General features: G+C 45.9%; 1 protein-coding gene across 1 annotated transcript; it reads right to left on the bottom strand.

Moving 5' to 3' along the window:
- Window positions 1-9,562: 9,562 nt before the first annotated feature.
- Window positions 9,563-10,392, bottom strand: RHOV (ras homolog family member V; the record flags this gene model as incomplete). Its single annotated transcript, XM_009073160.1, has 2 exons — window positions 9,563-10,003; window positions 10,334-10,392. Coding segments are annotated over 2 exons (500 nt in total), but the record flags the coding sequence as incomplete, so codon positions are not given.
- Between the last annotated feature and the right edge of the window lie 3,057 nt (window positions 10,393-13,449).

Here is a 13,449-nt window from a genome sequence, read left to right as displayed (position 1 = left end):
AGCAGGAAGGTGGGAATCCTGGAGATGTCTGAGTCAGGAGTAGTTGGGTTCTTCCAGGGTTCATACAGACTCACTGCTGAGAACAGGCCTGTGGTCCAGCAGCCCTGGCTGCATTGCAGTGGGTGGTCATCAAAACAGGACTGTTCCACCCAAAAATCCATTGAAAAAAGATAATCTATCAAAATATGAAAATGTTGGTTAGATAATTCCTGCCCAGCACCAGCCTGTAACCCTCTTACCAGTTCCACCAAGTGAAATGAAAAGACAGGGATGTGGAGCACATGGGACTGAGTAGTAGTCAGAGCTTGCTCCTTGCCAGAAGACTTTCCCAAGCATGGAATGACCAAAGGCAGCAGTTATGGTCTTCAGTCAAAGGAGATGTCTGGAAGAACCTTGCAGTGGGAAGTGATCTTCTGATGAGTCACCCTAGGCTCAAGTCTGATATACTTGCCTAAAGAGGCAGAGGTAATTGTCTCTGATGAATGCTGGCAAACCCCTGTGAACTCCAGTGAGGATATGAAAGGACTGACATGCCTCTTTGAGATGGGGGTAAGATAGAGTACAGCCAAGTGTGGGAAGAAAATTAAGCTGAGGTGTAGTTTTTAATTACCAATAAAGCCATGCTCTAGGATGGAAGGTTGAGAGCAGGATTTGGTCTCTTCCTGCTCATTTACGCTCCTTGATGTACAGAAGGGAGTGTAGGAAAGAGCAACCAGGGCTTGCTGTAGAGTCCCATTTGTAACATTCAAATGCTCGTGCTGCCCCCTCACCCTTTCTTGCTCAAAGGCTGTAATTATTTAGACCACAGATGTGGCCACAGATTTCCAGCAGGTGCAAATAAAACATAGAAAGGCAGCATCAGTGAAGTCAGCACTGATACTTAGCAGAAGACAAACTACCCCTTTACTGGCTGACTGTTTGTCTGGATGAGGCAGGAGGAAGGATGGACTCCAGAGTGTGCCATTGTCATTCCTTCTTGATGAACACCCCAGGTGCTCAGCAACTCCACTCTGGTCTCACCCCTGGAAAAGGGAGAGGGGACATAGTCCAATCTATGCATGATAGTAAGTGGCAACAGGAGGCTTTCATGGCCCTCAGATGCATCTTTTTGCACCTCAGTTAGGAGGCATGATGAGATCTTGGTGGTGAACAAGCTTCATCCAGCCATATCGAGTATCATGACAGCCCAGCAGCACAGACCTCAGCAGGGGTTCCAGCATGCCTGCCTGGGCCATCAGCTGCTTACCCTGGCCTGCTTGGAAACAAGTGCTGTTCTTGTTGGCTGCACTTGTCTGCTAAACTCTGCAGAGGTGTCTCAATAGTCAGGATGCCTCTTCCTCCTCTGCCCACCCTAAAAATGATAGACTCAGAGTGGGATGCTGTTTCTCTACCCATAATTAAAGCTAATTCTGAGTCTTGTTCAGGAAAGGTTTCTGTTGCTGCTGGGGCTCCCAGATTTCCTGTGTGGTGTCCTCTCATACACCTGAGCTGTAACTACGCTCAGATAGTTCTGGCTGTGCTACAGGAAAGAGGTGGAAGCAGAAGATCAGACATTCTGCATTTTGGGTCCATCTCTTTATTGTCTGTGGGAACTTGATAGCTGTATGAAGACATTACGTATTGGTCTTCCTCCTCTCCCACCACATCACCAAGGTGGCATATGTACTATTTGAGTAGCAATAGGTATAGCACTTCCTTTTGATCATCTCCTAACTTTGCAGACCATGGGTTTCATGTTTCCATCAACTGCTCTAAATGTTGGAGACATTTACTCTAAATGAATATGAATTTCTCCTTTAATTACCCGAGTTCCAGAGCTGGAGTTAAAATCAGGAGAATTTGGTTTTCCAGTTCTCTCTGGAAACTCACAGAAACAATAATGGAGTCTGGTGTCTGGACACATTTCAGAACTTTTGTCCCATTTTGAGTACTGTGAGTAGGGCTGTGGTGTTCCTGGCAATAACACTTCCCCTGCTATGGCACCCCATGAATACCAGTTAATAAATGTTTATCATACCCCATGGAGTGGAGGGAACTCTCTTTTGCAAATGGAAAAGGGAAAGCCATTCACCCAGAGAAATTATGTTAAAGCCTGGGTTAGCATTTCCAGGTTTCTGGTGACTTATTATTTAGACTTACCCTCTCTCCCAACACCTAATACAGTGTATTTATCATCTGAAAAGAAATATTTGGAGATAGTGAATAAATGCACTTCATGGAAAGGTAGGATGCTGCTGGTACCCACAAGGCAGTCAGGCAGGCACTGCTGGATGTCCTCTTCCTCCCAAGGTATGGTTGTATTTTCTTGGTTAGCATGGAGTCCCCATATTACAGGCTTAGCATCCTTTGACAGGAACCTTGTACATGTAAGAATTTACAGTTAGATGCTAGTAATTTGTTATTCTACAAATCTATTTGGCTTACAAGAAATAAAACAAATCATTCTACAGAAGATATCACACCATTAGTTATCTTCTCCTACCCTCCCTTCAAATTATACACTGCTGCCCAGTTAATATTTCAGGGTGGCTGACATCTTTCATCTGCTCTATGTTATTAAAACCCCTTAGCAAATGGAATGAATATTCCTCTGTGCTATATATAGCACCATGTGTACTACTAGCCACAGCTGGAAGTACAGCTTGGGTACCCACACTTGGCTCTTTATGGTTTGGGTTTTGGAAGCCTTTTTTCCTCTGTGCCCGCCAAGCCCCTGGCTGGCTGGTGGTGTTGGCACTCCACGAGATGCCTGCTTCTCTTCTTTCCTGGCAGAGGTTTCACAGGGTTTCAAAGTCTCCCTCCAGTGTGGTTATTAAAGGCTTTTGTTTATCTTGTGAAATCTGCCCTGTGAATGCTGACACTGACTGAAGTGCTGGGAGAGTTTCCCTGACTCTTCCTCTCGCTGTCTCTCACGGGTCTATTCCCATGAAAATGATCTCAGGTGTGCTGTGCGTCATCAGTCCGCCCCGGGCGCTTTCTGGCAGGGAAGATGAATGCACTGTTTCTGAAGCTCTGCCTGCAGCTGGGTGCTCCTTCTGCCTCAGTGATGCAGTGAGCCATCCCAGTGGCTCTGGCCATAGCAGGTACTGACTGTCTCCAGGCGCACGCCGCTCGCCAGGCAGGCAGCCCAGCAAAGGGCTTGCTGCAGGAGAGCAGCTCTGCAATATCATCTGAAACCCATTTTCATTGCTTGGGCAGCATTTTCCCAGCCTCTCACCCATCCAGCCCCTCAGGGATGCAGCCAATGACAGTAGAAACAAATCCTCCCATGATGGGCCCTGCTGCAGCACGTGATGATGAGTTTCCCTTTTGGATGAGAAAGCACCTCAGTGTGCAGGGCTGAGGTGTTGATGCTCATAGGAAGCAAGATCCAGCTAGATCCTTGTGTCCCTGCTGCCACTAAGCTATGTAACCAGGTGTTTACCTGGAGAAGCAGAGGGCTAAGCTCGGTGGAAGGGCAAGGTGCTTCTGGGGATGGTGGAGGAAGGGCAAGCCCACAACTTGCATGCCCTGAACTCCCTCAAAATTTAACATCAGTGATGGCACCACCTACACAAACCTTCACATGTAGGTAACTGCTTGAAAATCACCAGCGCTGTCCCCACCAGCAAGCTCCATTGCACCACCAGCACATTGACAGCAGTACAGCTGATAATCTGCCATGGGAAGGGGGTTTTGATGGCTGCACTTGACTTGATAAACTGTGCTCTCCCACCATCCTCCTCTGCAGGATCATGGAGGTTCCTCCATGGGAGGTCAAGATTTTCCACCCTCACCACCAGCAGGGCCAGGTCCCTCCCCTGCTGCCAGCTGGTTGCTGAGGGAACTGGGCACCAGCCCCCTTGCCAGGAAGGCAGGTCTGACTTCAAGGCTGCTGCTGCAGCTCTGTCCTCTGTGTTGCAAGCCTGGGGAAGGTTTCAGCAGTGCCTGGCTCACTTTCCGAGAAAACAAGGAAGAGAGCTTTACCCTAGACCCTGGGAAGCCCGTGTATTTTCATTGTATTTTAATTTTAAGAGATTGTCTGCCCCACCCAAGATTATCTCATGGGAAAGAAAAGCCTGGCTCAGTGACTCGTGGTGAAACTTGTCCCAGAGCCAAATTTCTCTGTACCTGATGTTCCTCCATAGCAGCAGAAACCAGAGTATTTCAGTTCACAACACTGCCCTAGGGGCAGTGCTGAGGATAAGGGGATGGACGGGGAGGATGGGACCCACATCTCCTCCAGCTCCTCCAGAACAAGTCTGGCAAGTTTGAATGCTGAGCAGCTCAGTCTGGGAGCTGGAAAGGGCATGGTGTCACCCTGGGAACAGGGATCACGTGGGGCTGCAGCAGAGGGAACCTGTCTCAGGGATATGTTGAAACATACCCTGCTCTCTTGTGCAATAGGTCTTTGCAAGTACAATGATGTATTTATACGGTGGGAACAGTGAGCCCAGGGCTGGACTCCGCAGAGGCATGAGTAAGCATCTTCCAGGAGGCCCAGGTGCCAGCTGGGCCAGCTCTTTGATTCCTTTTCTGGGAATAAATGCAGACTAGGTGCTGGGTCTCAACCAGCATACTCCAGTACAGGGAGGACAGTCTTGGAGCCATACTGTAAAGTTCAAGTAGTTTCTTTGTATAAACGCTTGATCTCCCAGGCTCCCTACAGTGATTTAGCATGGCTGCAAAAGAGGCAATGATGTAAAGGAAAGGCAAGATGTTTCAGCAGACCATGTGGTAATGACAGCCTCCTGGGCAGACAGGACTCTGAGCAGAAGTCCAGTTGATGCACAGGCTGCAAGAGGACAAGCATTTCCTGTGAGAGCACCTGTTTGAGTATTGCCTCTGCGCTCTCCTGTTCCTCCTGTGTTCCCATGCTGCTCTTTGAGAGGCTGCAGAGAGGACCACGGGAGGGGTCCAATCTAGCCCAGAGGTGCAGAAGGCATTAAGAAGGCATTAAGAGAAAAGTCAAACCAGACCCTGCTTCCAAGCTGGAAAAGGTTGCCTAACTGATATAAATAACATTAAACTTGGAGCAATCTGAAGAAAAAAAAACCAGTTAGCACCTGAGGATTAAATTAGGGATGTTAAGAAAGTGATAAGGTTGTTAAGGAAATCACACCCCTCTCAGGAAATGGGGGAAGATGCCATTCCCAGGTAATTTTGTTTCAGGAGGGTTCAAGCACAGCTGTGTTTCTGCTGCTGGATTCACGTCAGCTCCTGACCTGGTAATAATTCAGCCTGTCCCTTCAAAGTAAATAGGATGTAATCTACAGGGCATAACGATCTCCTGAGAGACTTTCAGATTTGCCCTTCTGGTGCTGGAAGGAGGCTGTCCTGAGTCACACGAAACTGGTATTATTTTGGGGATTAATTCCCAGCCAGGGTTAAGTGGAAACTCAGGAAAGGGTTGCCAGCTGGGAACCTTCCTGGCACAGTTAAGCCCATTTAGGGTGTGGTACCAACAGAAAAAGGAAATAAAGGGTCCTTTCCATACTATGTTCCTACTGTTGCTGGCATTCAAGCTCAGCTCCGTTGGAGATGGCAGCTAAGAGTGGCAGCAAGCACACTGGCTTCATGCTGATTTACACGACATAGTGTGCTTCTGTACTGAAGTACTTGCAGTGCTGCCTCTGCAGGTGGGAAACCCTAATCAGTTACTCTCCTGGATGCATGGACTGAGCAGGAGTCTGCTGTCTAGGATCCAAGTCAGAGCTCTGAGCAAGAAAGAAGGTACTAGGGACTTTCTACCCTGTAGGCACATTGGTGCTTTTAGTATTTGATGCTGAGGTTTTTGCTATGGAGCACATCAGATCAACTAATCATAAGGATCCTTCCTGACATGAAAGTAAGCGGCACTTGTGAGGAATTTTGCTGGCCTAGTAATGGGCTGGGCTAGCTTCATCTGGCTTGGTGGGGTGGCCTGTGTTAGCAACAGTCTCCCAGGAACTCGCCTGTGTTCTCAGCAGCACCTGAAAATACAGGTTGGTCAAGAAGCACTGCAAGGCAGAAACAAGCCCTAACTCTACCAAAGCCAGGTAGTAGCACAGATCCAGTACTGCATCACAGAGAGGACTAGGGCAAAGCTTTGAAGACACCTCAGGTGGCTTTGCTAGGACACTCCATTTAATAAGACAGATTCACCCCCACACCCAGGAGCTCAGCTTTGTTCATAGGTTTCAGGGAGTTTTAGGGTGCTTATTGTGCACATGACAGGATATGGCTCAGTGGAATGACTCACTCCCCATAAGTTAATTCACACTTTCCTGCTATTTCCATTCACAGTTTCTTCTGTAAACTTTAGTACCAGGAAACTGCGAATCTGAGAGCCAGCTCCAAATACTCCCCCAGGTTACTTTACATGTAGCAAACAGCAGAGTGCAGGAGGACAGTGCGGTCTCAGACTTCGTTAAAAAAAAAAAACAACCAAAAAACCCCAACAACCTCCCCACCCAAAACACAAGTTCTCAAATAATGTTTCATCAGTAGTAATTTCCTCTTTTCTTCTAATTTCCTAATCCCATTTTTTCATTACCTATGTTACACTGTGAGTTTTGTCCATTTTCTATCCTACCTGTCCACTGAACCACCACACTCCCCCCCCAGGAACCTCACTTCCCAGCCCTCTAACTTTGGAACAGTTATGGAGTGTTCCTGTGGACAGGTAGGAGCCCTGATCTACTTGTGATGCTGATGATAGCACTAAAACGATGAGTCCTGTGAGCTATTTGATAGATAGAGCCTTTCTGTCCTATGTAGCACAGGCAAAATTTTATAATACTTTAGCACTGCTTAACTGCAAATGTAAGTTAAATAAAACTGGTCACTAAATTACCCACCAACCTAATGACACAGCAGCATGCTGTTACTGAGGCTCCAAATGCAAGTCCTACATGGGCTTGTCTCAGTGAGTGCTGGGAGGGCCTCCTGACTGGTCCCTGGATGGTGGCTTCTGGGGATGGATGTTTGCTATTCCGTCCTCCTCAGCAGCCTCCACCCTAAGTGGCTGCTGAAGTAGAGAAAGATTAACTGAGACAATGGAAGGAAATTGGAAGGTTCAGCTATGAGAGGATTTTTACCATGGCTGATGGGGGTTAGGACATAGAGTGAGAATTGTGGCGGTTTCCCACTTATTGTCAGTAAAATGGAGTAATTCCTCCTCCATGGTAAAGCACAACTTAATTTGCACTGACAAAATTACAAACACAAATTGTGAACATAAAAAAAATTTATTTGAACAAGTATCAGACACAATCACAGAGGAAGAAAGTAGCTCTCAGTAGTTTCTTTTTCAAAATGAAATAATCCCTGTTTCATACCAAGCTACTGCAAGACAACCCTTGCTCTCCTCAGCAGGAGGGAGGCTGGTGTTCTTTCCACCTGTGGATTTGCTCCACAAGGGTATGGCATGCTCCTTGGCAGGTCACACCACACCCCTGAGTCTCACAGGCTAAAGAAATGTGTAAAGACCCAACAGACAGACTGAACTAGTGATACAGCAAAGGTCCTTGTACAGGTAGGAAATACATTCAGGGATGCATTGCTGAGTGAGAGCTTTGTTCAGGAAGTGGTGTCGGGCCTAGACCTGTGTCAGACAAGTTCATTCTAACTACCACCTCTGTACTCACCATCTCTTAGGGCTCCTCACTGGACTCAAATGGTATTTCAGCTGAAGGAGTCCTTTCAACATTCAATTCATTTTGCCTTGCCATCGTTTTGAGGTCTCCAAGCCATACCCTACAAGCAACTCCAAGGCTGTGGGCCACTTGCTTTTGTGATATCACCCAGGGAGACAGCAGGCTTACATCCTGGGGACTACAAGAGCTGCACCACTGAAAGAGATGGTTGCAAGAGATGTTTGCAGCCACTTGTTTGGAGCCATACTGCATTACTTGCATTTGGGTTTTTCACAGACTCACTAGCTCATGTATGTTTGCTTTCGGTCCAGGGCAAACCATCCATAGCTATATTGCTTTCTGTCACTCCAGAGTGTCCCTATAGAGATGGGCAAAGGCCAGATGCAGAAAAGCCCCTGAATATTGAAAGCACAGCTTGACAGACCTGTCATGCTCTCTGCTACATAAACCAAAATGAAATGTCTCTGCAAAAGAAGATTTAGAAATTGATGCAAGTTCTGTAATAAAATGTGGATAGATTCACCAGGAAATTAATCCCCTGAGGAACAGGTGAGAGGGGAATGGATAAAACATAGTGAATGTTTGGCAGAAAACATTCTGGCAGAAACTTCATGGATTTTCTTTGCTTTTGATTTCAGCAGATCAAGCAGTGACTTTTAGGACAGGGAAGCACAACAGGAAGAAGCCCTGAGCCCTCCATTCCTGTTCTGCAACCTCAGGAAGAACAGGACAAGGTCAATTCTGTTCTCCTGTGTAGATCTGAAATGAAGAATTTTACTAACAAAGAGGAACACTCTCACTGCAACCCCCTCCTTTTGATTCAGAACTGAATATATGGACGATTTTACTTTGAAACTGATATCACTTGCAAATTTTTCAGGTCCCTATAAGATTCCCTGAATATAAGCATCTCAGTTAAGTAGAATCGTAACTTTCATTAAACAACATTCTTCTTTCCTTCTCCATCTACCTTTCTTCATTCTATCTTTTTCCTTTTTATTCCCTTCCTTTTCTTTCTTCTCTCTTCTTTCATTACCTGCATGGCTTCCATCTACACATTTCACCCCTTGGTAGTGTTATAAACCCTTTGCTGACACAGTTTTGTCTCTGCTAGATAGGTGAGGAACAGTGATGAGTGGCTCTTTCTCTCAAAAAACCACACACACAAAAGGCCTTTCAAAGTAAGCCCCCAAGGTCATGACTACCTCTTAGGATAGGACAGTAACACTGGCACCCAGTGGTCTAGAGAATCCTCTCAGAGAAAGTTTTACTCAAAGTATTACTGTAGCTCCCAGTGCATATTCTCTTCAGTCTGCTAATGGCCTTTATTTAGGAAATACCTTCTCTCAAGGGTATTCCCAACACAGGGCCTTTATGAAAGAGGGCTGCTTTTTCACAGCCAAGTGACTTCTACCTATTTTGGCAAACAGAATCCGAGGGGGAAACCAAGTCTCATGCTACAAACTCTGCAGCCCATGTCTGACCACATTGCAGTCACCTATAACTGCCCCTGCCCTACTCTCTGCCAAGCCTGTAAATCAGCCAAAACACAAGCTGATTTCAAACTTCCCTCAGAGTTATTATGCTGCATCAGAATTCCAAAAGTGTGTGAACTTCAACCAGAAAACTGGTAATGTTGAACAATGTAAGGGAACCTGCCTGTTCTGGGGTACTAAGTCTTGATGTATTAAAGGCTCCCATTAGTCTGGGACACTACAGACATGTCCAGCAGGTAGTATAGCTGCCTGGACCATTCCACATCTTGACACAATGGAAATCTAGTTCATGTCTCCGAGGCATCTGATACTGTACTCAGCAAGAGACAGGTTTCCAAGCCCAGCAGCTTATCATACCCTCCTTGCTGGGGTTATAGGAGCAGTCACTCCAAGAAGGTGCAGAGCCAATAACGGCACTGGGTGTTTCTTTACCTTTTCCTCAAAGCAGCTTCAGACAAAGCAAAAGAACTTCTTCCAGCGGCACTTGGAAAGAGTTTTGATGCCTTTGGCAGTCATCTTCTTTTCCTGCCGTGCTTTGTGCTCAACACCACTGACAATGGCCATGTCAAAAACTTCTTTGAGGTTCTTCTGGGTCAGTGCTGAGCATTCCAGGTAGGCTTCAGCCCGGATTTTGTCAGCTAGACCTTCTGCCTGAGGCCGGGGCACAGGCTTCACGTGGTAGCGATCCAGGCTGATGAGGACATTGACATCGTCCCTCAAGTCTGCCTGTGTTCCCACTAGCAGCACTGGTGCCCGGGGGTTGTGAGTTCGTATCTCAGGGATCCATTTTTCAGTAATGTTTTGGAAGGAGCTTGGGTTTACCACACTGAAGCAGACAAGGAAGACGTCGGTGTCAGGGTAACAAAGAGAGCGCAAACAGTCAAAGTCCTCCTGTAGAAAAGGGAGGGGGGAAAAAAATGTCTTCACTGGACTGATCTTCTAACAGCATGATGCTGCAGTAGCTTTTTCACGTTAACTAGAACAGCAACACCCTCAGGGACAGGGCATTGTGCTGACTTCGTGGCCATGCCACATTTCAGACACAAGTTTCAGAGCTGAGGGCGTCTGTCATTCACCTATCTGTGACTGCCATACCAGCAAATGGCTGGTGCTGGACTAGTGCATTTCCTTTTTTCCCAGTTTAACACTGCCTTCCTCAAAGCCTGCAAACAATCCCTGTCCCACAGGACCAGAACTAACACCTGCTTTGATAGAGCTTACCTGTCCAGCAGTGTCCCACAGCTGAATCCGGACTGGGGCTCCATCCACTAGGACTTGCACTGTAGCAGAAAGAGAAGAATGATGAGCCTAAAGCAGCTGGCCAGCATACACATGTACACTCATATGGGCTTTTCCCTGAGCACTCTGGGTTGTACTCCACTGAACAGACTCACTGAAGTCACTTGAGTCTGTCCTCCTTGCTGAGCATCCTCCCAGACCTCGCTAATACAGCTGAAAAACACTGGGAACATTAAGAGACTTGCAAAAGACTTTCTGATTTTGTTAGCTCTCAGGTGTTTTGTGATCTTCTCCAGTATTTTTAAAGAATAATTCCACATTACTGGACAATTTTTCCTTAGCCAAATGGTGCCCTGAGAACCACTTGTTCTTCTTCGACAACCCAAGAAAGAAGATAAAGATAAAAGCAACTGAGAACTTCACCAACTTGCTCCTAGCTTCTTGGCCAAGGAAATTCAAATCAGTCTTCATCAAATAAGCTATTGGAAATTTTTCCCATCTAGGCCAGAAATTTGGCCTAAAAAAAGTTTCTGTGACTGTCCCAGCTAAGGAAAAGCAAAGACCTAAACCATCTTTGAAATGATGAAGCTATTAAGGAAACAGTGATGAGTGAAACCCCTTCAGAAACTATCCACAAACTGAAAAACTGCTGAGTTACATATGTAAGATCTGCTCCTAATCCACTCTCTAATTACAGTAAGCCTTCATACGGTATCAGCTGAGTCAGACTGAGGGCTGGCAGGACCTCTGATGGAAATCTGCAATGAAACTGTTAGATGTTGAAGCACCTGGCCACCACAGACTGGGTAAGAACTGAGGAAAAGGAGAAAGGGGCTGGGGAGCTGGAAATCTCAAAGTCCTGACAAGGTGGATAGGACTGTGATTTGGTGAATAGAGGCAGACATCCTAAGGTGACAATGGCCAGCACTTGACAGAAGCTAGCTAAACTTCACTACTGTGTGTGGGGAGGAAGCTTTATTGTCCTTATTGTTAAAAGAAAACCAACAAACCAAACAAAAAACCCAACAACAACCCATAACCAAAAACCAAATAAATAAAAGTACTCCAAACCAGAAGCAGGATCGATTTCCTATGATTCTTGAAGTAACTAGGCAGGTGAGAAAAGTGATAGGAACAACTGACTTAGAGAGTTTAACACAAGCTCTTGGAGGAGAGTGCTCCTCCCTGAAAGCAGGCTGGGGAAAAAGAGGGAGATAGACAAAAAATGAACTGAAGTTTGGTGGGAGACTGAGACTGGAATAAAAATGAAAGGGTGGGTGCCTCCACCACAGTGCCACTCCTTGCAGTGTAGCTGAAAGTCATTGCTTCCTTGTGACTGGGAAACAGTTGAGTTGTTACCATATCTTTGCCCCAGAGGAGGAAAAGAAACCTGTTCCTGATCAAAGAACCTCCTAGATCCTGACTTGATCTACAAGGCAGCAGGCATTTGCCTTTCTAGTATCTGGTTTCTTCTGTCTCGTAAGTGCATTGAGAGAAGAAATTAGCATCTCTGAAATGTTTTGCTATCTTCAGAAGAAAGGCACCATATATATTACCTGCTGCTCCAGTGTTTGCACGAAGTTTTGTCATATCTGCTGCTAGCCTAAGCTATGCTAGCAACACTGCAACAGTCCTCCAAATACCGCCCTCACAAGGTCCACACCCTCAGGATGAGCATGGATCATGGTACAATAGTGAGGGGGCCAGCAGAACAGGACAGCCTGGTGGAGAAAGGTCAATGGGTACATATTTCACTCCAGGCTGCTCTACCTAGCAGCAACACCCAGCAGGAGGTAGCACCCAGACAGATGTATGTGGCTGGGCCACTGTTCCAGGGCCATTCCCCTGAAAATACCTTCTTCTATCTTGTTACTGGCATTATAGTCTCATGACTAGGATTAAGGTTAGGGTGCAAACTGCTCAGTTCTGCTGGGAGTTGCAATTGCAGGTATTCCTCAAGGGTAGAAGGAATTGGGTTGAAATTTGTGAAGTGGATCCTGAACCATAATTCACGAATCCAAGGAGGGACCTTCATCAGATTTATCCAGGTTAAGAGTAGGGGTGCAAAGGGAAACTTGTCTATTCTCCCATTTCCTCCCAGTAAGTAGAAAGTGAACTTCAGAAGACCCATTTTTAATGTTTTTGATTTCTATCAGTTACACATCCTACGCACTTCTGAAGTCAGACTTAGCTGCATATGGGTTTAGCCCCAGCCTGGATGTCCAAGTACTGTCTTCAAATTACCTACTGCTAATCAGGGAGTCTCTGCACTCATGCTACCTTCAGCTTTCTAGACCATTATGGATTTGCCCTTTCAAAAAATGTACAGTCTAATAACTACAGTAATCGTAAGCCTTTCCAAACCACATACACCACTGTAAAGGGAGCAGAGAGAGCAGTAACCTTTCCCTTGGAGGACTTACAACTCCTGACATCTGTTCCCAAAGCCTTGCTGGAGCCTGAACAGTTCATTTCCTTCAAGTGACAGTAGAAGAGCTTGGAGAGGGGTGAAGGTAAATCAACAATTTCCAGCATAAGAGTGAGCAACTGGGGGGACATTCAGACAAACAAAACACTCCCTTTAAGCAACCCTGAGACTATGACACATTAGAGGTCTCATTCCTGGTCTGACTTGAGCACATCTCTAATCTACCAATCTATATTGTCAAGTACTGTTGTGTTTCTTCCTATCAAATGAAGATAAGAAATCTTTCAAAGGGTTTTATATTCTCCTGAGGTTTATATTAGAAAATCAGAGCCCAAAGGAAGAAGAGTCGAGGACAAGAACAAAGATAGCATTTACAAAAGTGGAAACTAATGAGAGCTCATCAGCTGGCAGGGGAGGCAATTCTAGTCAGACTTATAAAGCTCTTCAACTTTTTGACAACCTCTGTTCAATGCCAACTTCAGCAGATATATGGGGAAAAGGATGGTTTTCCTGAATATCAGTTGAAGCAGTAAAGCCTGTAGTGCAATGCTGTGATATTTCTGAAGCTAAAACCACCACAAACAACAACAAAAAAAATTAAGCCCCCTTCTATTTAGCCATAATACCACAAAACCAGGAAGATGCCCAAGTTCATAACACTTGCAAACTA

This window comes from Acanthisitta chloris, unplaced genomic scaffold (assembly GCF_000695815.1).
Source record: "Acanthisitta chloris isolate BGI_N310 unplaced genomic scaffold, ASM69581v1 scaffold18884, whole genome shotgun sequence".
Lineage (NCBI taxonomy): Eukaryota > Metazoa > Chordata > Aves > Passeriformes > Acanthisittidae > Acanthisitta > Acanthisitta chloris.
This window is presented reverse-complemented; position numbering and strand designations above follow the sequence as displayed.